The following is a 25,358-nucleotide window of genomic DNA, read 5'->3' on the forward strand; positions in this document are numbered from 1 at the left end:
TCTGGTTTATTTTTTCTTTGTGAATGCTTTAGCAGTGCAGTCATACTGAGCCTGGACAACCACCTCATGAAACCTGTTACTCCTGCTTTCTTAAGCAGAAGGCCCGAAGCTCATTTTCCTTTTCTAAGATGCAAGTAATCTTCGCAACATCTCCGCACACATTCTAGGAACAAGATGATGCAGAGGAAGCTCATTCTTCTCTTGAGTGCCCCATTCCACCCAGAAAAGTTCGTGGCTATTCCTTGTTGTTGCCAGTACTCATTCCACACCCTCATGGCCAGCAGTGCTTTGAGAACTACTTACATCCCACGGCCTTTCAGCTTTGTTCAGCCACGCGTTCTGTCCAGTATACCTTAAGGAGCACGTGTGTGGGAGCAGATTCAAAGCTAAATTATGTGATGAGTAATGCAAAGGCGTCCTCCAACCGGCCTGTCTACATGAGGACAGTCAGAAAAGCCAGCAGAAGCCAACCAGCCTTTCTGCTGGGAGCATCAGGACTTTTCTGAACGCCTGCCCTGCGCTGACAATGAGAAGCGAATCCCCTGCCAGGCACAGGGCAGCGCGGTCCGTCAGGGCAGAGCTGAGCCCACCAGAGAACCGCCGACCCAAACACTCCAGCTTCAGACAACCTGACGAGACTTCCTTCACGGATTCAAGCCAACATCCAGTAGCTCAAGTGAGAGTATCCACACCTGCTCTGGCACAGTCCTTAGAAGTTCCTCTCCCATAAACAAACTCAATCCACACTAGTGCAAACACACAGTACAGACAGTACATGCGATAAGCCCGTTTACCAAGAGCAAAGGAGTTCAGTCTACAGCGTTTAAACAACATTATCATGCGAGTTAAAATAATTAAATACCATTGCAGCTCACAAAAACTACTCTTTTTTTTTTTTTTCCTTCTCTTTCTTTAAATTGAATCTGGTCTGTGCCAGTGCTTTCACATCTGGGTGGAGTTCTGATTCGGCTCATCCTCAAAGCTTTCCTGGGAAAGCAGGCTTTTAAAAGTAAGCGTAAGTATTTTAACTTAGAAGACTGAACTGTATTTGAAGAAGCTTTATTTGCATTATTTTACTTCCATAAACTCAGTTCAAACATCCAGAACAAAATCAGCTTAGTGAAAAGCTGCACAATTTTGTACAGTCATTCCAAGAGCAAAGGAATCCCCCAACTAAACCGTAACACAGCAGTGGCCCTTCTTGAGGGTTGAGTAACAGCAGTCCGAGGACCTCCAACAGTCCGAGAAAATATTTCTGGTAGTGATGGTGAAGAAATAAAACATTAAAAAAAAAAAAAAGAGACAAAATGAACAATCTTAGTTTGGACTGAGAAAGATATTTGTCAAACTAAGCTGAAAGCCATCAGGTATTTTGCCTTAAGTCCTAGCAATAAAGGTGCAGTAATTTGTGGCTCTTGCTTTTAATAGTTATGGATGTTTAAGCTGGCGAACTAACACAGCAACCATGCAGTCACACACAAACACAAGGCAGACTTGGCCTATGTGAAATAAGAAGTAACACTTGAAGATGGGTCTGTGTGAAACTATCCGAAATTGTTGATATCTATGGGTTCTCAAATGCAAACATTCCCAAAGTCAGTGCAAAGCGGAACACTTACGCAGCTCTCCCCAGAACAGCACTTCAAAAATTGACAACCACTGCATAAATCAGAGAAAGGCATTAACCCCATTCACAGAAGGATGACAGAGGCTTGGAGAGCTTACAGAATTTGGTGAAAGCCCTGTGGTGCAGTCATTCTGAAGAGTGAAACCAGCTGAGGCCAAACTTCATATCACCAAGCCCTACTACTCTCCTGTGTGAAGTTCTACACTTCATTAGCTGATGTTTTGTGCCAAGCAGCAGCAGCAGCAGCACTTTTCAGCTTGTAGCTCTCAAATCTGCACAGTCACATTGCATTTGAAATCTCCATCATTAAAGATTGCTAGCAGCTAGAATTCTGACTTTGCAGCTGCATTACCCACGTGAACCATTTAATGATGTACTACTCAGCAGCAGGTGCTCCAACTTTCATACAGACATTTGTCAACTTCAAAATATAAGTAAGCAAGCAAGGAGTCAAGATTTTCACATCAGGTGTTAGGTGGTCTAACAGTCACTAAATTTGGTTGAGAAACAGATTAGCAAAATTCTCCATCAAAGCAGAGTGCTTTATATGCCATTTGCTACCTCTTCCCAAAGCCTCAAGCACAAACTAACCTTCCCATTCCCATCCCAAGTGACAGCGAGGAGAGAAGACAACACAGTTCTGATACCACCGACAAATCTGGATTAACAATGTTTTGACTGTACCTTCATACACTGTGCTTTTTGTTTCGCTAAATAAGTGCAAAGACTGAGCACAACTGACATCAAGTGAATCGTTGCACAATTCCCTATGCCAGAGAAGCAAATCTGAGTTTTGATTCTTCTCCTCTGGTTCACTATACTTCAGAACCTGTGCATCATTTACAAGCCAAGCTAAGTAGTCTTAGCTTAAAGTCGGCTTGGATAAAACAGAATTAAAATGGAGCTATCCAAAGGAGTTCATTTAAAAGTATTTGAGATGCCCCATGTAAGTGTCCACAGGAGTGTGCACGAGAGTCATTGCCGACCAGACCTTCCCTTCCGAAGGGACACAGCTCTGCCTGCAGGCACAGCTCCTGACGTGGACAAGGGAAACGACCCAAAGAAGCGAGTTTTCCTTTCCGTACCACCTCGAAACCAGTCCTCTCCATTTCTCCAAGATGAGGAGACACAGAGAAACAGAAACAAATAAGGTGCAGCAGAACCATATCGGCACCCAAGGTGATCTGGAGGGTGTGCATTTTTAACCTATTTCAAATAGTGCCTACAACAGCGCTTCAAATTTTTGACAAATGCATTTTAAAACACGTATCGTGGGGGAAAAGTTCAACCGAAACATCAAAGCAGCCCGGCACTTCGGAGTGCAGCAGCACCGCAACTCGCAGCAGCGCAGCGCGGGGCTGAGCGGCCGTGCCGGGAGCGGGGCCGCGCCGGGCTCTGCAGGGCGGGATCCCCCGCACCGCACAGCCTCACTTTATTCACCGACCGACAGTTTTTCCCAAACGTTTATCCGACCAAACGCGCTGGATCGATTCAGTGACAGAACCGCACGGCTGCATGCAGCAGCAGCTCTTCGAGACGCTCGGAGCACCGCCTTTGTTCTCGGCACAGCGCCGGCCCCGCTCCCGCAGGTGTGCGGCGGGTCGGCAGCACCCAGCGCGCCCGAGGAACGGCGGCAGCAGCGCCGCACACCGCGCACCGGCACAAACGATAACGATCGCATCCCCTTTCTGCGGCGCCCGACGACATCGGCAAGGAAGCGGCGGCCTCCCTCGAGCCCCACAGCACCGCGCCGGGCGCCGCCTGAGGTCCCACCCAGCCTTTGTGTCTGCGCGGGGAACAAAAGGCAGCGGTGCCCCCAGCCCCCCGCGGAGGTCGACTCGCGAGAACGGCCGGGACCCACCTTGGAGAGCTGCCGCCGGAGGCTGAAGCGCTGCACCATGGTCCGGGCCGGGCCGCTCCGCGGGGGGCGAACGGCGGGAGAGCCGCGCCCGCAGCGCCCGTAGCCCAGGGAGCCGGAGCCGGGCCCGGGCCCCCCGCCCTCAGCGCTCGGGCCGCTCCATCGCCGGCAGCCCCCAAGGAGGGCGGGGCGCGACGTGCCCGCACCGCTCCGCGCCTGCACCGGAGGCGGCCCCGCCCACGAGGCCCCGCCCCGCCCGCGGCGGATCGCCGGCGGCCCGCAGCCGGAGCGCGGACGCGCCGCTCCCGCAGCGCTTCCGCCCCGATCCCGTCCGCAGGAGCGTACCCGCACGGCACGGTCACCCCGAGCTCCGCGCCGTGCCCGGCCGAGGCGCTCTGCCGGCCGAAGCCCCGCGGCGCCGTCCCGGAACAGAGCGGCGTCCCCGGGGAGCGGAGCGCTACGAGCGCGGCTGCGCGGAACCGTCGCCGCGTGGCGGTGCTCTGCTGCGCGTGGGACGCGGCCCGAATCGCTCGGGGCTGCAGGAGGACGAAGCTCCAGCCCTGCGCTAACGGGGCTCCGAGAGGCCGGAGTCCTCGGGCCCGGTTCCAGCACCGCCTCGCACGTCCGTCCTTTCCTCCGCACGTTCCAGCGCGCGAGGTTTAATTCTTCCATGGGAACGCACGCGGAGGAGTTGCTGTAAACGCCACCAAACACTGCTTCTCCACACCGCAAATATGTACCCAGCTGTGCTCCCACTTGTCCAACCATCTTGGTAAGAGTGGGTTTTGGATCCCTTAACTTGCTCCTTTTCCCATTCCAGCACTCTGAGTGAAGGATGCAGCATGATCTTCACGCAGAAGGCAGCGCAGGGCTCTGTCCCTCTATCTGCAGCACAGGTACGCGTGCACGGCCAGCAGACCTCCGCGGGAAGGAGCAGAGGGAAACAAAAGGCACAAACACAATGAAGGCCTCAAAATACCTGGAAATTAGTCAGTTTCTTAAGTAGCCCTATCTCAGCATTTTCGGTTTCAGGCTTCATAGGATTTTATTTCCAAGCCTTTTTGGAATTGCCTTCTGCCTGCAACTTTGCTCTCATTTTCTCCTGTTCCTTCAACTCGGAGCTGCTTTTTTGTGTGTGTGCTCTGCTCTAGATGGCAGCAGGTCCCTGCGACACTCCTGTACGGAGCACCCATGACACAGCTTCTGCACAATGATCCACTGAAGCAGAACGGCAATATTTAAAGGGAAAACACCAAGAACATCTGAACAACAAAAATAATGATACTCTGAAGAGATCTGAAAATTTTATATTAGAGAAGATATCAGGAATGCTTTCCTACTTCTTAGGTACATTAAACATTTTAATAAGTTTTAAAAATGTTCCTTCTCACTGTCTACAACTTAAACACTTCTAGCGTATGAATGCTATCGTGCCAGAAGAAACTGCTTTGAAGGATGATTTATGTGATCTCAGCTAAAGCACCTTTAGAGCTGCACACTTCTGTTTCCTTTCTGCTAACCTCTTATTCACTAATAAGAGACAACACGTCTGACTGTATCCTCAATATTCTGTCTGAGAACTTACATATCAGGTACAATTTTTTCAGTACAACTCAAACATAGGCACAGAATTGCACCATGAACCCAGCAGGGAGGGCTCCTTTAATCATTACATTTAAGAGTCTATAGCATCAACCCCTTCATTGTGCAGTCTTGCACAAAGTTACCTTCTGAATAACTCTAGACTACAGTCAAAGTTACTGGAGCTCAGAAACGGCTCTCAATACCTGGGGTGGGAGCACATCCCAGCTGAGTTTGGGCTATATCAGGTAGAGAGGCATCACCCAGCACTGCACTGCTCACCAGCACTCTGCTCAGACCCTCCTTTAAAAGGAAGGAAGCCACAAGGATCCCATGCTGTGCTCCAGCACACTGGATCAAGGGCCCAGGACCCTGTGCCATGCCTGTCAGTTGGAAGAATTTGCACACAGAGTTCACACAAAATTGCTCTCCGCAGTACGTATTGGGAAAGGACACTCTGCTCTATTGCATGGCTGCATAGTGGAAGGACAGGTGATTTAGGCCAGCATATTTGCCTTATTAAGGAAAAATGTTTGTAGCCTATTTTTAATGTCAACAGTTGGCCTGGAGGGTAAAGGCAGAAGAGAGTTGGGCCAGGAAGGGTTATGAGAAGGGTCAGCATGGTTCTCTATATAGAACTCAAAGGGAGGGTTAGAAAAAGATTAAACAGAGTTTTATTTTATAACCACCATCCAAAATTAACATCTAAAGATGTGCACCTGAGCACTGAGAACCCCAGCAGTTGTATCCCAGCATGATTTGGTTGCACTCTGCCCTGTCATTACCAACTCGGAGGTTTCACAATGCAGAAATGTGTTCTGTACAAAGTGCTCCCTCCCACAACGTCAGGTCCTTTTCAGAATGTCCATTCTTCCTGGGAATGCACAGTGCACCACCCAGCTACCGGGCCCCGATTTTACTACAGTCACATAATGCTGACAGCAAATGCTGCCAGGGATGGAACACCAGAAGGCTCCCCACACTGGAGGAGCACAAAGCAGCACCACAGGCATCCCACACCTACAGCTGCATCACTCCACGCTGACCTGCGCTGACCTTCTGCTGTTTGACTCTGCAGAAGCCTGCTGCACATCATTTAATTCCTAGTGCAGGACACCTGTAACTGTGAACAGTCTCTGTGTCCAGGAACTTGACACACGTTTATTGCTTTCTACCCTGCTTTCCAGCATTCTTGTGACAACCCTCCTCCCATGGTTGAAGTTCTTCTTCATGTGTGCTTAGAGACACACTTGGAACTTGGAAAGTGGAAAAAGTCAGGCATGATATTGTATTTATGGTACGTATACAAACTCTCCAATGTCATTTATCAACATTATAACCAAACGTGAGAGCCCTACAGTTCAAATCCACTTCTAATCACTGCACGGTCATCATGGTTTTACGACTTCCAAAAGCTTCAAACTCCTGAAGAAATCAATATTTTTTTTCCACACATCTCCTTCCCTTTGTAATTATAATTTGGGAGATTTTGTTAAAATCATTTGCTTAGATTAAAGCTTAGGTTAATGATGAAAAAGTTAGTTTTTAGTACCAGCACTTCCACGCTAACCAAAGACTGCTCCCTTGGGATTTGCACAAGTGGGTGTGCTCCCCTCAGACAGCTGACTCAAGGCCACACGCTTGCAGTACAATTCACAGCCCTTTTAGGCGCCTTGCTGCCATGAGCATAACAGCAAAGCGCGTGCCGTCCCACCAACCCTTGCAGGAACACTGGCAGTGACCTCACAGCAGAGCTGCCTGAACAGCAGCTCCATTCTAGGCTGCTTCACTGAGCCTCAGTGCCCCACGGCTTGCGGGAACCTGCTGTGCTATAGGCAAGATTTAAGAGCTCACACCAAGTGAGCAACACGTATCATAGACTATGGGATTACAAGAGAAACCACTGAGAGCTAATTAAACACCTTCCTTTCACATTGTGTCTACATGCATTGATCTACATGGTGCAGGAGTGCAGTGCAGTGCCTCGGCTGTAGGCTCAGTGCACGCTTCTTGTCACAGGAATGCTGCAGGTGGAATTCAGCTATGGAAAATAGAAAAGACAAGGCTGTGGGTAGGTCAGCAGCGCAAATACCTGGGCTGTCTGCAGGAAACAAGTGACAGTACAAGGGGAGGTTGAGATAATCTTATCCGTTAGTAATGTGAGATACAAAAAATTACAGAAGCAGCAGAAGAATTTCAGACTACAAAAAGGGAGTCCCATGCAATGAAGTGGTCAAATGCTCACACACACACAGTGAGCGCTGCCACGGCCAGGTCCTGCTGCAAGTATGGGGCTGAGCCCAATGCCTCGCATCCCCCGTACCTCTACATGCTCTACCAGATCTGTTTCCTTCAACAGTCTCTGATTACAATTTCTAGGGGTCAGATAAGTCCACTGCCATCCCCATTATCTAACAGGCACAACACTGCTCCTTGTGAAGGACAGCAGCTCCCAGCTCAGTGTCCCAGCGAGCTCCATGCAGCACTCAGAGCCCCTCGCGGCAGCTTTGCCACTGACTTGTAAACCCCCACACCGCCCCCAGTTGCAGACCTGCAGCCACTGCTCCCCAACCTGCTGCCCCCCCACCCACAACAGCAAGGTATGGTGCCTAAGGACCACAGCCAGTCCCGTGCATTTTGTCCCGGGGACAAAATCTCTCAATTCCATGGCCAGACAATTAACCAGGCAGCATCTGCCTGCATAAATGTAAACACACCCATTTATAAGACAGGGCCTGAAGAACTGATGCCTACAGCCCAGCCCTTTGGTTTGCACAAAGCTAAATTTGTTGCTGTCAGTCTATGGTTCTCTGCACACAACAGTGCATAAGTTGCTTCAGAAGAACAAAACTAGATTCAAGAAGGGTGCTTAAATTTACATATCTTTTAATTTAAGCTTCTTTTGTATTATTTACATTTCACAGAAAATACTCAGTTTCAGTGCTGTGTGAGCATGATTCTCTCTCAGTCATTGTGAGGACAGCATCCCGTATTTCTGAAAGCCAACTCAATAGCACAAACCAATTTATTTTCAGGATAGATGAAGTGAACTGTTTGCATACAGATGTTCTGAAAAGTCAGAGCTCCCTCTATCGACTGAGACTGCAGGAAGGACACTTGTTCTGCATACAGAAAAAGGTACGGAGGCATCATCGGTTTTATCTGCATCTATACCAAATCATCTGTAGTATTACTGCCTGTTAAAGCTTTCCACATGTGAAGATCATTAAAAAATCTTGACATAAAGATGTCATCCCCATCTAAAAAAAGTCTCAAATAGCAACACAAAAATAACTGAGAGTACAGAAAAAGTTAACAACTGAACAGAAAATAGGAACCTGCTTCACTTTTCTCACTGTTGTGGCATTCCAGGTCAATGGATGCAGCTTCTTCAATCAAAATTTCTTTGCTTCACTCAAAAACTACAGACACTGCTAATTCAGACCTCCTTGCCCTCCTCATTGGATGCCGTTCTGCTCTGGTGAGTGCACCTGTTCCTTCAGTGCTGACAAATTGGAGCACTCCAGAAGTAACACCTCCTATTTATTTCCAGAAACTACAGCAACTACAAAGCACATCAGTGCTGCTGGATAGAGCACGTGCTCAGACACAAATCGCTATTTTCCAACATAGTCACCACCATCAGTTACGCATGTTAGTTTGTGATGAACAAGAGATTGCATGCCACACTCATGACTACTGGCACTGCTGAAATGCAGCACCCACCCCTCACTGTGCTCACAGCCACTGCTTGGTCCCCATACATGCTGTGTTGATGAATGCACACCAGATGCTCCCAGCTGCACAGCACCGATCAGCACAGGCTGAGGAAAAGGGTCAGAGACTACTAAGTGTGCATAGAACATCTTTACTGGCATTATTCATTTTTATTTTCTGGAACAAATCTGGACTAATGACAATTCGACTCTCAGATGTCAATTATACTAAAATTAATTTCTTGGCTCTGCTGTATTTTAGTGTCCTTCCACTTTGTCCGTAAAGACAACTTTGAGCACAAGGTCACTCCAGCGCTTCACAAAGGTGACAGCCACCAGGCAGGGAAAGGCAGTGCCTGGCACAACATCGTCGTTCGAAGCAATTAAGCAACTGAAGATCAATTTCTGTGCCTGTAAAACAACCCTCAGCCTACTCTTGACCTATCACTCCGCAATTACACCACTACACAATCTGCTATTATCTTATCTTGTTGCAAGATGCAAACAATGCAACCCTATCCCTGCACAAAGCACAGCACTGCGTTGCGGCCCTTCTGCTGGAGCAGGAGAGCAGTGGTCACTGTGGCATACTGCACACAGCTACTGAATTGCATCTTCTGGAAGTTCAGATCTGTAGCTGTAGCTACTTGCAGCATTACCTTCGAGAATGATTTCCTGAGACTGAAATGATCCTGATGCCCCTCACACACCAACCCATCCAAATTTCCGTGGTACCTCACTGCCAAGCATGCATACGCTCCTACTTACAGCGAAGAAAAGCTCCTCCTCCTCGTTACAAACCATGCCAACGCCGCACGATCTGTGGTGTTTTAACATGATTCAGCTGCATGTACTGCAAGTTAATATATTATTTCCAGAAGGGCTCCTGACTGACTTCATCTGTTTATATGGGAAAAATTATTTTCAATGTAAAAGTGATGCTTCAGGGGGAGAACTACGAAATGTTTTATTTAGAATCTATTATGGTAAAATTCCAAAAACATTTACCATCTACAGGCACTGAATGGGAGAGCAAACGTGCTGCAGAGAGTACTGCTGATTATTTTGTGAGATGTGTGACAGCTTAGGCAATCTTTTACAGACAGCCCAAGTAATGCTTCCACACAGTGCTAACAACACAGAGAGCTGCTGCATCGTTACAGGTGGCTGTTCCAGGAGCCATTAATATGTCACCAGAGTGCCTGTTTGGAAAGGGTCGTTAAAAAGTAACTAAGAAAAGCAGGTTACTGTGAGGAGCCTTTATGTGACGCTCAGGATGCCAGTACTGCCACAGGAGAACACTAAGGAGTCCACTAAGTACAGGCCAGCAATTATTACACAATTGAAGCACATGCAGTCTTTGTTTTTATACAGATATTACCAGAATATAGATTTAAGTTGGCAGCCAATATCTAAAGAAAATTAAAATATTTATGAAAGCTGATCACTGAAAATGAAAACAGGGTGAGAACACAGCAGAGCTGAAGTGCACAAAGTGCCTCAGAAAGCTGCTCTCTGGGGAATCTCAGTGGAGGAACATAAACTGAAGTGCTGGCACGGGCACAGACAAACTTTGAGATGCTCTGCTTTAGGCTTCTTGATTTCATTCACAGAATCACAGGGTTGGAAGGGACCTCAAGGATCATGAATCTCCAACTCCCTGCTGCATGCACCAACCCCCACATTTAATACTATCCCAGGCTGCCCAGGGCCCCATCCAACCTGGCCTTGAACACCTCCAGGGATGACGGGGCATCACAGCCTCTCTGGGCAGCTGCTCCAGCACCTCACCGCTCTCTCTGTAAAGTTTCCCCCTGACGTCCAATCTAAATCTGTCCAATCTAAATCTCCCCTCCCTCAACTTCAAACCATTTCCCCCTGTCCTGCAGTTATCAACCCTTTCACAGAGTTGATTCCCCTCCTGTCTGCAGGCTCCCTTTAGGTACTGAAGGCTGCACTGAGGTCACCCCACAGATTCTCTTCTCCAGGCTGAACAAGCCCAGCTCCCTCAGCCTGTCTTTGTAGGGCAGGTGCTCCAGCCCCCTGCTCATCTTCATGCCTCTCCTCTGGACCCTCTCCAACAGCTCCCTGTCTTTCTTGTACTTTCTTGTACACTTGGACGCAGCACTGCAGATGGGGCCTCACAAGAGCAGAGCAGAGCAGAGGGGGACAATCACCTCCCTGTCCCTGCTGGCCACCCCTCTGCTGATGGAGCCCAGGACACCATTTGCCTTCCGAGCCACAAGAGCACGCTGCTGGCTCACGTTCAGCTTTTCATCTATCAAGACCCCCAAGTCCTTCTCCACAGGGCTGCTCTCAAGCACTGCTCCTTCCAGTCTGTAGGGATGCCTGGGATTCCTCCAGCCCATGTGCAAAATTCTGCACTTTGCCGTGTTGAACCTCATCAGGTTCACCCTGCCCCCTTTCCAGCCTGTTGAGGTCCCTCTGAATGGCATCCCTTCCTTCCACCGTGTCGACCGCACCGCTCAGCTTGGTATCATCAGCAAATTGCTGAGGGTGCACTCGATTCCATCATCGCTGCCATTGATGAAGATGTTAAAGAGCACCAGTCCCAAGACAGAGGGGGGGGGGGACACTGCACTGCTTGTTAGTGGCCTCCACCTGGACATAGATCCAATGATCACCACCCTGTATCTTCATCATTCCCAGACTGTTAAAATCCATCCAAAAGGTCAGTGACCTCAATATGTGAAGTCTCAACTCCGTACCACAGTACCACAGACTGGCAGAGGTGGGCAGGGCCCTCCACCAGAGCTGTGCCCAGCTCCACATCCAGGCTGGAGACCTCCAAGGAGGGAGAGCCCCCAGTCTGGGTGACCTGACCCAGTGCTCCACTGCCTGCTCCGCCACGTTGCCATTTCTGCCCTCTGCCATCTACACTTGCTGCTGGGCACTACAGAAAAGCCTGGCTCGTGCTCTTTGCAGCCCTCCTTCGGGAACTGACGCTGGTAAGGTTCCAACACAGAGAGCAACCTCTCACCCAAGTACAGCTGCTACTTTTGTAGCTCTGGCACTTTAATATTGTTGTTTGTTCATGCCCAGTAACTCCTTAACCCACAAAAAGCTCAGTGAAACCCAAGCAGTCTCACACCACCATTTCTAAGCCACCAAAGTTCTGATTTCACAGCTCAGAGGGCTGCTTTTATAGAAAAACAAGGCTTTATGCAAAAATATTTAGATGTTCACTACTAGAAATATAACATCAAATGAAATATCTCCACAAAACTTTAATTATTGCATTATTTTCCATGCCATGAGTCTTTTTTTTTTTTTTTTTTTTTAAACAAACCTGACAACACACAGTAGGATGATTACACATACAAACATTTGTAAATGAGGTGTTAGGTCAAATCTGATTTGTGGTTTTGGGATAGCAATTTGCCCTTCAAATTCAACAGAAACTGAAGAGAGCAGAGAAGAGAACAATACTGTGAACTAAAAATACCTTGCATGCAATGGATTACTTAGAGTTTACTTTCCCTTATGCAAAAGCACTGCGTCCTTAACTCCCACTTGGAACAGAGGGCCTCAGCATCACGCAGGATTGGGCTCCCCAGTACTCATTATTCTGTAGAATCATACAAACATGAGTTACTGCTCATAACATCAATATAAGTCCTGACTGCTCTCAGGGGATTAGCAAGACAAACAAGAAATAAAGATTCTTCTCTCCAAAACTTTGCAGTATCCACATACAAAGGAGGGGGAGAGAAATAAGACAAAGCAAACAAAACCCTTCCTGGGTTAAGGAAACAATAATTGGAAGATGTTAACCTCCTAAACTTCCTGGCAGCGTACTTAGTATGGGGGTCAATGAGGTTATAAGCACAAAAAAGGAAGAGTGGGTGTGGACCATCAGGAGCTGGATGAAAGCTGACCTGCTGCACAAAGCATGCTGGAGAAAGAGAAGGTTCTGGGAAAGGAAGAACGAGGCCTAACAAGATGTCTTTGGTACTCAGGATCTGGAGTGACACACAGGACTTAAACTGTAGATAGACTTTGACTACAAAATGGTTTCCAGGATAAGAACAAAGACCAGCTCATGTAGTCATAACAGAGTTTGGGGAGAAAACGTGGAGGTGAGGTAGGAACATGGTAATAGAATTATCAACTGCAAAAGGCAGTGATTAGAGGAGCAGGGCTGACAGTAGAAAATATTGCCATGTCTGGTAAGTTGCGTGATTTTTTCCCCCCCCCTGCCAGGAACTTTGATGCCAAACTTACACATGTGGGGCAGGTATGAGAAAACTTTTTCCCTAGAAGGGGACCCTGAAAGGCAGGTCCAGGAACGCAGGCTCTGCCATTCTGCTTCAGGTCTGAGGAGTCTCATCTTTAACAACTGCCCCACGACAGCATGGTCTCAGTTTCACAAATGGACACCTCATTAAAAAAAAAACAACTCATTTTTCACTTCTGCTACTTACCTCATTAACAGCCATATCGATGAAGTTGGTTTTTTTTTCCTTTCTCCAAATTACAGTACAGCACCTAGTGTTAAAAATTAAGTATAACAGTAGGCCCAACTGCACAACACAATGAATCACAAACGCTGTGCTCAGAACACCATATCTGTAGGCAGAGGAGAGCATATATTTAAACCACGGTGCAGCACAACTTCAAACAGAAGGACAGAGCATGAAACATTGGGCCAGACTCTGCAAATATGGAAGATATGGAAATAGTCTGAATGTGTTTAACTGCTCTTTAGCTTCAGTGGTAAACTCTAGACAGAAGCATTTGGTCTGCTCTCCATCTATGCTTCACAAATACATTTGCAACAGATAAGGCTCCTGCCACACAAACGAGCACTGACAACTTCAGAGCAGCCTGCAAAAGCTTTTACATGCACCTAACAAAATACAATTGAAAGCTAATTTCTCAGTAAGCCATGTCCACTGACTTTGTCTTTACATGTACCGAAATCTTTTGCAGTCATGGGCAAATTCTAGGCTTAATAACCACAGACACTATGCAGCATTACTTAGCAAAGTAATTAGCAGCATTACTTAGCAAACACTGTAGCAAAGGAATGCGTTGCCCCCTTATTTCAAAATGCGATTCGCAACGTTGCAATAATGAAACCACTACAAGAGAATAAAATGCCCAGTAGTTCTTCTAGATGGCAGGATCTAAACATTGGGAAGAAAAAAAGGAGGCAAAGCAGAGCAGGAATTTCTGCTCAAGGAGCAGCACTGAGCACGGTGTAGGGATGAGTGCCACCATGCATCTGACGGGGGCAGAAGAGCTCCACAACAGTGGCAGCCACTAACCTCAGAGCACAACAGGCGATGGGGGCTGGCGGTTCAGCTGAGGACAGAAGACATTCAGCACACAAAAACAGAATAACGTTGCTCGACTGCAATTCACACACTACACGTTTCAGTCACTACTAAATCACAGTATTTTCACTGAATACGTTGCTTCCTTGTCCTTGTGAGTTGTACAGTCCCTACAGAACAGAAGAAACACTGCCACTGAAGAAACACCAACATCAAGAAAGTGAACTTGGTGGTGCTTTATTTTTTAAAGATCTTTTTTGAGAGATTGAGATCAAAAAGAAGATAACTTGGCATAGTCATGAGAAAGTTAATATGAAATGAGATCAAGGACAGATTTGCTGCATACACAACTGGCAAGAGCACACACGGGCAAGAGCTGAACCTACCAGAGCAGAGTACTCTCCCCACAAATACCAGAGTGTTATTTAACAAGTATTTTGAAGAACTTATTCCTATTTCATAAGATTTGCAAAATAATGCAGGTTCAGTGGATGAAATGCTTTCACCCTGTTTCCCTGATGTAACAATGTGCTAAAACTTCACCACTCATAACTTAAAGACAGTGTGTAAGGGCTGAGTTCATGCTTAACGTGCCCTGTGCTCCATTTAAGCTTACTGCAACAGTTCCAGATGTTACTTAGCCCTTTATTGACTCCATCTGAACTGTGTGGTAACTGCTTTTGCAACACAAGTTGCTAAACACCCTTTATCAACTGCACCATTTGAACTGTGTGGTAACCAGTTTTGCAATACAAGTCGCTAAAGAAAAAGCAATTGACTGAATGCCACATGTGCTTCTCAGATGCCAAACACACCGATGCCTCTTGTAAGAACGATTCAACAACCGGCTGAACTGCGCTCTCCTGATTTCAGACCCTTGCTGAGCAGATTCCTGACTTTCTTCACCAGAGCCCTGAGCACAGCCAGCTGATCCGAGGCTGGGCTGTGTGAAGGGCTGACACAAGCACACCTCTCCTTCAGCTCCAGTCCCACAGTCGTTTCTGCACTTCGCCTATCTCAACTGTATTTTGTCTACCACAAAGCCTTTCCAGTCATTTATTTGCACTTTGTTCCAGTCCTTCCTGACCTTGGGGCCCCACCTGGAATACTAGATCTTTAAGGAGCCTCCAACTCAAGACATTCTATGATATGATTATACCAAAAACTGATAAAACCATGCATGTCTGAATGAAGTTTGTAAAATAATGGAAGAACAAGAAAATACTTTTATACTGCTAGACCTAGAGATGCTAGCAATTAGCTGCTGCATAGAATTCTCTATTACAAACTGGGTTCCAAGTTTTTTTTTCAGTGTCTTCGTGTTTTCATGGCCAGGCAGCTGACACTATCTGAGATAACTCACTGATTTTAGTTATTAATAAAGACATAATAAGCCGACAAATTAAACAGAAACTTCCCAGCTTGAAAATTTCTACTGCATGGACACTCATGATGGACACCCATGGAAAACAGAACCAAGCAACTCTGAAGCTCTAGACTGCTTGCAGACTACAACAGGCATGGCTTTTATGACAGCACTTTTCTAAGATATGAGATGCTGTACGGCACCAATGCCTGGGATAGGAACCACAGACACAGCTCCATGCTGCTAGTATGGTTTCCTTGGTCATTTACAGCCAGTAAGAACAATTTTCACCAATTCTTGCTTGTTTTGGTATTTTCCACGCTGCAGAAAGCCACTGTATGGAATCCACGGCAGTTTTTGGTTTTCTTTACTATCTTCAGGGTATCTGTTTCCACCATCATCCTTTGGCAAGAGCCAGATGTTCCTCCAGACACTACTCAACTTTGATCAGTCATAGCTGAAGCTGGTTAAACATAGACTGACAACTTAAGCACACATCTGTCTTTTGTAAAGTTATAAGAAAATTTCAGGACGAGGGTGGGGAAATGATGCATTTTAGATGATCACTCCATAGCCTTTTATTAAAAAAAATAATAAAATATCACACCATATAGAAGCACAACTGCAGAATGCTACATAGAGTGAGCACCAGCAACCCACTGCATTTGAAACTGAATGCTGTTAAGTAGCCAGATGTTGAAGACTGATATTTACCTTGTAGCTGTGCACGTGTAAGAAAGTGCAAAGCCAGAGCCAGTACTGTCTCAGCTTGAGTCTGTGTACAAGCATGTCAAATCTCTGAAGTAAACTGAATCTTGTATGACTAGAGGCCCTTGCTGCTAGCTTACAAAAAGTTCATGACTGAGTATTGCCATTGCTTTGGCTTTTAGTTGGTTCTGCTAAAAATAAAAAATTCTTGCTCTCATTTTAAGATTCCCCCCCTTGCTCACTCTTTTCTTTCCCAATTCTACATGGGCCTACACAGATACTAACATTACTAAAACATCAAAGCTCAGAAACATGTCAACAAATGCTGTCAGCACTCCTGAAGGGTTTGTTAGGATTTTATCTCAAAGTCCACCTATGCTTTTCAGGATGGGTGTCAGGAAGCAATCCCAAATTAGCACAGAGGTTGTCTCAGGTTAAGGGCAGAGTGTGAGGTGCAAGTCTGAAAGCAGCAGACACACTTCGGGTGATGAGATAAAGAGGGGCCATGCTGAGGTGCATCAACTTCATTTCCACAGCCTTCCTCAGCCTCGTGACCAAGGGTTCTCACACTGCACACGTATCACAGAGATGCAAGGGCCACTACTAAAGGAAAATGTGAGCACTTTCAGAAGAGCCTCCCTTCCTGCACGTACACTGAGACATCACTTACAATAGCGCTTTGTAAGTAAGCAAGCATGTTTAAAATCAAGTATATCAGATCTAAATGAGCTAAGGTTGTAACCTGACAAACCAAAACAGGCTGCCATGCTTCGTAACTCAAGTTGCTGGATTTGGATACAAACTTGGAAAATTACTGGCTCTCTTCAAAGTTCACCTGAAACGAAGGTCATGAGTCCAATCACAATGAAAAAGAGCTTGCAAGGAAATAAACCTGAAACTAGTATAAGAGCCCTTTTGATACAGTTCAGACACAAAGTTAACCGGTTCTTGGAGAGCATCCACTTCTCCCAATTATATCACTATTCCTTTTCTTTTAATTGCTGTCAGAACAGAAATCTCAAAGTTAGACTCTCAATGCTCCTTCCAAGAGGAATATTTACACACCAGATCACAATGATAAGCCCCGATTTGAAGATCTTGCAAGCACTTCAGATAAACAGATCTGGGAAACATGAAAGATTAAGACAAATACTTCTACTTGATATCATCAGTAAACCAATACACATAACTTTGCAAGAACAAGTCACAGAACAGAGACTGTCATTTTGGCAAAGGCTCATTTCAGCACAGCAGTAGGGCTGACTGACAAATTTGGCCACCCTGGCATTGCAACTCAGTTACCTACTGCAGCCGCCATCCCCATAGCCTCTCTACAACGTGAACAATCCACTGCTCCATTTGCTCAAACTGGAATTCCTCACTTTTAGAAAATACACAATAAAATATGAAGGGAAGAAAAAAAGCCACATCAGTTGCAGGAAATAGCTGCTAAGAAGGACTACTCGGGCTGCTGCTCTTCCCATCATTCCTTGCTTGCCTGCAATGCACCATCTGACCAGCTTAACATGCTGCAGAAGTAGTCCTCATTTCAGCAATCAAATAAAATAAGCACCTGCCATGTGAGAAAATGACTAATGCTTGCACCTTTGCTTCATCACACGCAAAAAGATTTTGAACACAGTAGTAGTTCAGTTTGCTGAAAGACACTTGCTTTTAAAAACAAGGCTCAAAAGTCTTAAGAAAACACACAAGGAGATGATAAACACCAAAGGTAAATCTGAGTAACTTACTGCTGCTGTGGCCTCCTCTCCACCTACACAGACAGAAGAAGCAATCTCCGTCACGGACAAGTTCGTGGGAGCATCTGTAGTGGACGACGACCTGGGACGACCTGATTGCATATCTTGTGCAGACCTCCTGTTGATCTGGGGACTTCCTTTGGGAGGCTCCGTCTTGCCCCGCCTGCTGTGCAGGCTCGTCCCTCTCTTCATCTTAGGTGGCACTCTGATCTGCTGAAGCACTCGGTTCAGAGCTGTAGGGTGGGTGGAGACACCATCAATTTCAGCGCAGGCGCTTTGGCTTTCCAAATCCATGTCAGACTCCAAATCAGCCTGAACTTGCTGAACATCATGTGGAGAAACTGACGACCTCCTGCGCTGATGCTGGAAAAGGTGCTTCAAGCCTTGACCAATCACATTAATGTTCTCCAAAGCATTATGGGTTATTTTGGATAATTTTTGCTCTGATTCATGTTGTTTTTTGGTCTCTTGATCTTGGGATTTGCCTCCAGGATCAGGGTCATCGCACAACTGTTCACTGCCAGAGGGCTCCATTGATGACACCCCACAGGTTAATTTGACTATTCGTAAATAAACATGTCCCCTGTCTTTAAAAGGCTTGTGTTTGTTTTAAAAATGCCAAGATTGTCAGCCAATTAGGTGTGCAATTGCTTCAAGAGTGACTACACATGCAGCTGTGCCACGGTGATCTCATGCTTATCTAATGTTAAACAAAAGAGCCATTATTACACATCCATGCAGAAACTAGTGGGTTAAAAAAAACAATGTACAAAACATGCCATTAACAAAACAAATTTATCGGTTTTCCAAGCATCCCTCAATCCTGGTATTAGTTGCATCTAAGGCTGTGTGCAGAAGCCAAAGCTTGTATGAGACAATTCATTTATTGCCTAGGGGAAGAAGCACAGCACAAAGTGAAGCAAGAAAGGCTTTCTTTTAAAGAAAAAAGTCTACAGAAGTGGGGAAGGAGGAAGGGAAAGAACAAGGGTTTTTTTTGTTATTAAGAACACAAAGCCCACAGTAGTATGTAACATAACGTGAAGTTACACTTTCATAGAACATGTTAGACTTTTTGGCAGAATTAATTTTGTTCCTTATCAAAGGAACATGCTTCAATCATAACATCTGTCCTGCCTACCTGATTTTCCTGCAGAATGCTTAACTCCACAGTATTTGATAAATGCAAGAAGACAGAACATTTCCAAATCAGTTAACCATTTATCTCCAAGCAGTAAAAAATGCCTTATTGCTGCTAGCATCTATTGATTGCACTGGAAACTAGACAGGAAAGTCAAGCAAGGACAGGCAAGTGAAATGGTTTCTATGGGCATAGTCCCATCCATAATTCTCGGAGAAAACAGAAACTCCTTTTTAAAAGAAGATCAAGGCACCCTTTTGAAGGGGCAGAGAATGCAGCACCACAGCGTGTAGCTCAGCCTCCACGGCAGGGAAAACACGCGGGTTTTCTCCAGAAGACATCAGCCTCCCCTCCTCACATCAGCAGAGCTCGGAAAGCAGCTGGTTACACTACTGTGCAACTGAGAACTTTTGTAACAACACACTGCTGGAGAAGTACAGCCAGGAATGAGGAAGGAAGGAAGGAAGGAAGGACACTATCTGAGTTTCACATTAGCACCATGAGATCACGTGCTCAGAAGCTGATCGTTGTTTTCTTGCAGGAAAACACTTTGGTTAGGCTTCTATAAAAATACAGAAACTAGACCACAGAAGTCAACTCAATCTTGGCAAAAGGCAGCCTGTGCTTTAAAAAACATTTCATGTGAAATGGAACACATGCTTGGGATTTGAGAACATCCGTTTGCATTTTGAAGCAGCTGCAGAAATACAGTGCACTGAGGCTACAGCTGCAGAGCTCTCAATTCTGTACTTCTGAAACCCAACACAATGGGTTAGAACAGATGTTCCCAGATGCTTTTTAAACTGGCATCCAAAAACATCCAAGAGCTGCATCACACTCACTTCTGCTTTTTTTTCTTTTCCCCAAACATCACTGCATGAAGTTGGAGGTGAGATGACGTTCAGTAACTACAGAAGCAAACCACTGGAATCTTACAGTATTTTAGCTGAGCACTTTGAAACCACGTTAAAAGCACCAGTTAAAATATATCATCATTTTAATCAATAACCCATTTAAAGGCAAAGCAATAAGCTTCACCTCAGAAGAAAGTAAAAATATTTACCCACGTTCACTGTGGAACTGTGGCAGAATCAAAAGGTACCACCAATCTTTTATTTTTACATACATAATGCCTTAGGTGATCAGTATCACAGCTGGATTTTTAAGCTCTTTCTTACAGTTCTACTTTTTTCTGACGTAACTGATTCTCATGAAGTTGAATCGCATGTTCCTATTAATTGGTTTTGAGAAAAAAAGGCACAAATAGATTTTTCTCATCACCCAGAAGTGAACAAAAGAAGTGAAAAGAAGTGAACAAAATTCAAAACAAAAAAGCAGACAGTTAAGTGAACAAAACTCAATGGCTAAAAAAAGCAGGAGTCCCAGAATTACTTGCCGTACGAAATGCAGCCTTGACAGCTGACCTGTAACTTTCCATTTTAGCTAACTCTCTCGGCATTCATTTTTCAGTTTGGTCTCGCAGAAAAGCTGTAGTTCAGAACAGATCTCCAACATATTCCTCACTCATCATTTTTACTATCCACCATATGCTTTCTATGCAGATTACCACTGGCAATACTGTTGATCTAAAACAATATCACCTCTGTCTAACTGAAGTTCCATGCATTCATTAGCTGCTGGAAACCATCGACTGCTCCAATCAGCTCTGTTTCAGTTTACAAACTCACCTGAAACAAACGAGCCCAGTTCACAAACGTGTCACTGCCATGCCCATGTGTTCTGTGAGTGATTGCTGACATTACCCTGACTCATGACTCAGAAGCTCCTACAGAAGCTTCGTGGTCATCTGCTCACATTTCCATATGGTGAATCTGTTGCGAGTCTGAACAAAGCTTTTCAAAGAGCATCTCTGGTACGAAGGTCCTTAGAGCTACTTATTTGTACTAGTATCTAGCTTTGCAGAGAAAAACATTTGCTTTACTCATAAATGAGAAGAACTGTGAATCAGCAGAATAAATTAGCACATCTATTTGCAATAACATTGAATCCTTATGCTTGCTTTCAACTCGTAACAACTCTGTGTTCTATATTTGAGGGAAAAAAAGCAGTGCCTTCAGGATGAAGCTCAGCAACACTTCTCATTTGTATGAGCATACAGTACATCAGGGACAGTTAGTCGTTCTATATCCACAGTCACACTGAGCAGATCATATAACACGGTTCCCTCCCAGAACATGCCCGTACAGTCTTTCACTTGTGCAGTTATTTCACAGCAGCAGTGGGAAAGAAACAAAGCAGTTAAAAAGGCGAAACTGGTAAAAACGGTATGAGATAACTATGAATATATAAACTAATACTTGCCTCCATCACTTGCCCTTTAGCATGGCTGACATACAGCAGTCCCTCCACTGAACAAAACTGCAAAAAGAAATTGGACATGAGATGCAATTCTTGAAAATGGAAGGAAAGATGTACACAAACAAATAAAGTGAGCATGGTTCCAATTTATACATATATATGTTTTTTTAATTTAAAATGTAACTGTGTTTGGAAGCCAGGCTATTTAAAACTGTTTCAGCTAACTGAAGGGATACCAATATAACTGAAATTAAAACTGGATCTTACAGGATAACTGAGAGGTTCTTGGGAAGGCACATTTTCTCCAGGGATTTCTGGCCAGCTGTCAGAGCTGGAAGCAAGCTAGATTTCAGGGCAAAGCCTCCAAGATCAGGCTGATCTGTACCCATTTCACTTTCTCCTCCTTTTCAGTCACCCAGATGCTCTGGGCACAGGTCAGAAAGGCTGCTCTTGTTTATCTTGAGTTTAGCCAACAGGATGCAAAGCTGAGAGCACCGTGAAACACAAGTGCCTTTCACTGTGCTGTACAAGAAACCTTGTTCTACATGCTTTGTAACCCAGGCTGAACTACTGCTGTGCCTCACAGTGATCTGCCAGGAGGCAAAAACCAGGCAACACCCACTGCAGCAGCACCTGTGCACCATTCCTTCACAACAGACTACTGGAAGCCACACTGTTCCGGCAAACATGATTCCTTGTACGGATACAATAAAGGGCCCCCTGCACACTGAGCACGAGCACAAATGAGCAGGAAAGCATTTAGAAATCCAAGCCCAGCTGAGCAAAGCACACCCCTCCCACAGACACAACCCTGGCTTAGTTGTCCTGTCCCAGAGTAGGAAGCACAGCATTCCCAGGGCCACTTTGACACACTCCCTGTTCCTGTGACAAGCCCACAGTCAGGACGGATGCTGGCTGGAGGAACACAGGAGCAGACGGTGTCAGCAGGGAGCAAACACGTGGCTCTATTTCTGCAGCCAGATTCCAGAAGAGCCACAATGCTAACACAGTTGATTTACCCACGTTTTCCAAAGGAGATTACTTACTCAACCAGTCACTGCCAAGAGCAACGTGCCTCACAGCACAGCTGCCCAGCAGGGCTCCTCCTGGGCTGGTGCTGACATCCCTGGTCCTCATAAAATCACCAGAAGATGAGCACAATTTTCGGTGTGTGAAGGAATATTTCTCTATAGGCAAATGAACTCTGTTGAAATAACTCAGAGCTGACTTGTTTGCAGCTGCAGAGCTTGCTACAGATACAAAGCCTATGCAGAAACTGGGAGAAAAACCAGAGAGCTCAGGGAAGAAAACAGAAAAGATTCTGTCTTCCAAAATCGACTATTAGTACAATATTTAAACATCCCTAGTCCTTAACACTGATATTCAAATACAATTAGCTAAAGAACTCTCACGTTTATTTTATTTCATAAACAGGCCAGGTTCATATCTCATCACACAGCTGGAGTCCACAGCTGGCAGGGATCTTTCATAGCAGATTCTTACCATCTCTCCTATTTGGAGAAAGAAAAGTATTTTTCTGCTGCTTCCAGGGAAGAATGACTTCTACAAAGATTAAAGCCAAGCTGACTTTGAGAAATCCCACAGTGCTCAGCCAAACTCATCCTTAAATAGATTCTGTATCAAGGCAAACAGTTTCACCAGAAAGGCTGATGGGGCAGTAGTCACATAATGGTAACTGGGAACCATGGCAAGTGATTTATATCCATGGAAAGGTTAACATGTTTTAGAAATATCATTGTTCAGCAGCAACAAGCAGCAGGGTAAAAACGGACACAGAGCTCTGAGCTCAAAAGTAATGGTGTCAGCAAGAGGAGCTCGGGGGAAACCAGAATGGGTGCAGTATTCTGGGGAGGGTTGGACAACGTTTGAAGAGGAAGACAACAGCAACAGAGCGATAGTTTGTGCAAAAAGAACAACTGGATAACAGCAAGACAGAACAACACATGGAGAAACCAGCTTCATTTATTTAGATATTATGATTCGACAAAATAATCTTTAAAATCTGAGAATGAAGAATTTGGGAAAAGTGCAAGAAAAAAAAGTAGAAATTAAAGTTACAGCTGAGATGGCAGCAGGAAAAACTTAAGGGCCAAAAGCCAACACTGTTTTTAATGGAAAGAACATCAGCAGTTTTCAAGACAGTTCCTCCTCCAAAATTCCTGCCAGAAAGGATCTGGAAAACTATAGCTATAGGGCTGCCCCTCACCTGGCCACATTCCTGACACTGAAGGTACTCTGTGTAGGAAAGGAAACGGAGCATGGTTGAAAGAGCAAATTGAAAGGCAGGAACAGGATGACCAGCACAGTAAGCAGTCCAGCTGGAAGACGAGGAAAAACTGCTCAGCGTATGTGTAATATAAGCCAAATCTCTGTTGAGGCTCTGTGCCTGAGACTTCAGAAAAGGGCAACAGCCCAAAGCCAGCTACGTTTGTGAAATGGTGCTCAGCAGCAGGCAGCATCCCCCAAGGAACTGACTGAATTAATTCGACAGCTTTGGATAAAGAGCCAAACAGAGAGATGGGAGGCACTGGGTGAAGAGCAACTGCCACTGCAATAGGAGCAGGGGATGCGGGGCACAACAAGAGACTACTGCCAACTGTACAATGCGACAGGGCAAAACCAGCATAGTAGGATAGCAATAGGTTTTACTGATTTGTGTCTAACGATTTTCCTAAACCCTGTAACCTATTCCCAGCAGTATCCAGATGCCAGCAAGGAACCCAGTTGAATGATGCAGATTCTGCTGCCCTTGCTTTCCCTTCTCACACCACAGATGCAGCAGGAATGCAGCCTGGTGGCTGTACAGCCTCAGCCACTGACATGTGGGCTTAAAGTGGTAGTCAGTCCTGTTACGAGGCTTTCAGCATGTCAGCCTGCGCCTGATGTTTTCCTACATGCCAAATATGAGCCTTCCAGCAAGCTGAAGGAGAGAGCACTGAGGGTGACACTGGTGAAGGCACTTTTAGTGCCTTTTATGTATTTTTAGATGGAGAAAAATACTTAGATTCTTTTGAAAGTAATGCATAGAGATCTCACTCCTGAATAACTCAGAATGAATTTTATGAATACATACATATTTTCTGGTGAGAAGAACCAGTCAGCTGACACATGCGCTACAGATGACCAATATAATACTGATCAATTAATTGATCAGTAGGCCCACAGCTTACACAGTAAATCACCTGTTACTTGTATGAGTACCAAACAACAGCAACTCACACAGCACACCATTAATAAAACAGCAGAGATGCTAACTATGCCTGTGTGTGGGTTACAGCTGTGGAGCAATGTATTAAGATATTCAGAGCAAATACAGCATCACTTCTGAGCCCACAGAAAACACGTGACATACAGTCCTCCTCCTTGGGTCCTCGCAGGCCTAAACCCTAAACCAGACAGACAGTCCACCCTGGTTTGCTAAGGGTGACCAATGGCAAGAACCTCCCTGAGGTCTCACAGAAGGCACTAAAAGCCATTCTCCTCTGGAGAAGAAGTGGGGAGAAACACACCAGAAGATGTTATGCTTCAGCACATCCCAAGCAGTCACCACTTCCACTCCTTGCACTCATCAACTTTTCAAATGCTTCTGCTGCACAAAGGTAACACGGCCACAGATCTACCAGGAGGTGATCTATCAGCACCATGCTCTTCTCAGGTACACAGCCTGATGAAACTGCTCCTGCCTCTGGCTTTGTATCTACTGCTGCTCATCCACAAAGCTAATGCAGTTTTCTGTTCCTCAAAGCTCAAATATTAATTCTTTAGGTAAGAGAATCTGTGTAACCCAAACGTAATTTTAACAGACACCAAACACCCTTGACAAGCAACAGATATCTTTTGCTCCTCCCTTAATTAGAAGACATCTTCCTGAACACACCCATGCTGGAGTCAAACATTCTCAGCACCACCCTTGCACAGTCCCTAAATTACTGCTGCACTGAAAGCAGCACTGCTCATTGGTTGC

The 25,358-nt window shown here is 45.5% G+C and overlaps 1 protein-coding gene and 1 long non-coding RNA gene across 20 annotated transcripts in view; one reads left to right on the forward strand and one right to left on the reverse strand.

Annotated features, from left to right (window-relative positions):
• Positions 1 to 25,358, reverse strand: part of TMCC1 (transmembrane and coiled-coil domain family 1) — a 108,438-nt gene that overhangs the window by 42,905 nt on the left and 40,175 nt on the right. For 12 of the 19 annotated variants that reach the window (XM_052678653.1, XM_052678650.1, XM_052678656.1 and 9 more), the window contains 2 exons: positions 21,377 to 21,433; positions 17,908 to 18,149 (listed from right to left, as the gene is read on the reverse strand). The exons of 3 other annotated variants lie outside the window; for them this stretch is intronic. In XM_052678653.1, coding sequence (XP_052534613.1) covers positions 17,908 to 18,108 — 201 coding nt within the window. In that variant the 5' untranslated portion in view covers positions 18,109 to 18,149; positions 21,377 to 21,433. Of the gene's footprint in view, positions 1 to 3,488; positions 3,660 to 17,907; positions 18,617 to 21,376; positions 21,434 to 22,419; positions 22,578 to 25,358 lie in introns of those variants that run through there. 4 more of the 19 variants (XM_052678660.1, XM_052678666.1, XM_052678644.1 and 1 more) reach the window with 4 other exon arrangements.
• On the forward strand, positions 3,750 to 4,863 carry LOC128078454 (uncharacterized). The gene is made up of 2 exons (XR_008205656.1): positions 3,750 to 4,381; positions 4,518 to 4,863. It is a non-coding gene; the product is annotated as an uncharacterized LOC128078454 (long non-coding RNA).

This window comes from Tympanuchus pallidicinctus, unplaced genomic scaffold, assembly GCF_026119805.1.
Source record: "Tympanuchus pallidicinctus isolate F22 unplaced genomic scaffold, pur_lepc_1.0 scaffold17, whole genome shotgun sequence".
NCBI lineage: Eukaryota > Metazoa > Chordata > Aves > Galliformes > Phasianidae > Tympanuchus > Tympanuchus pallidicinctus.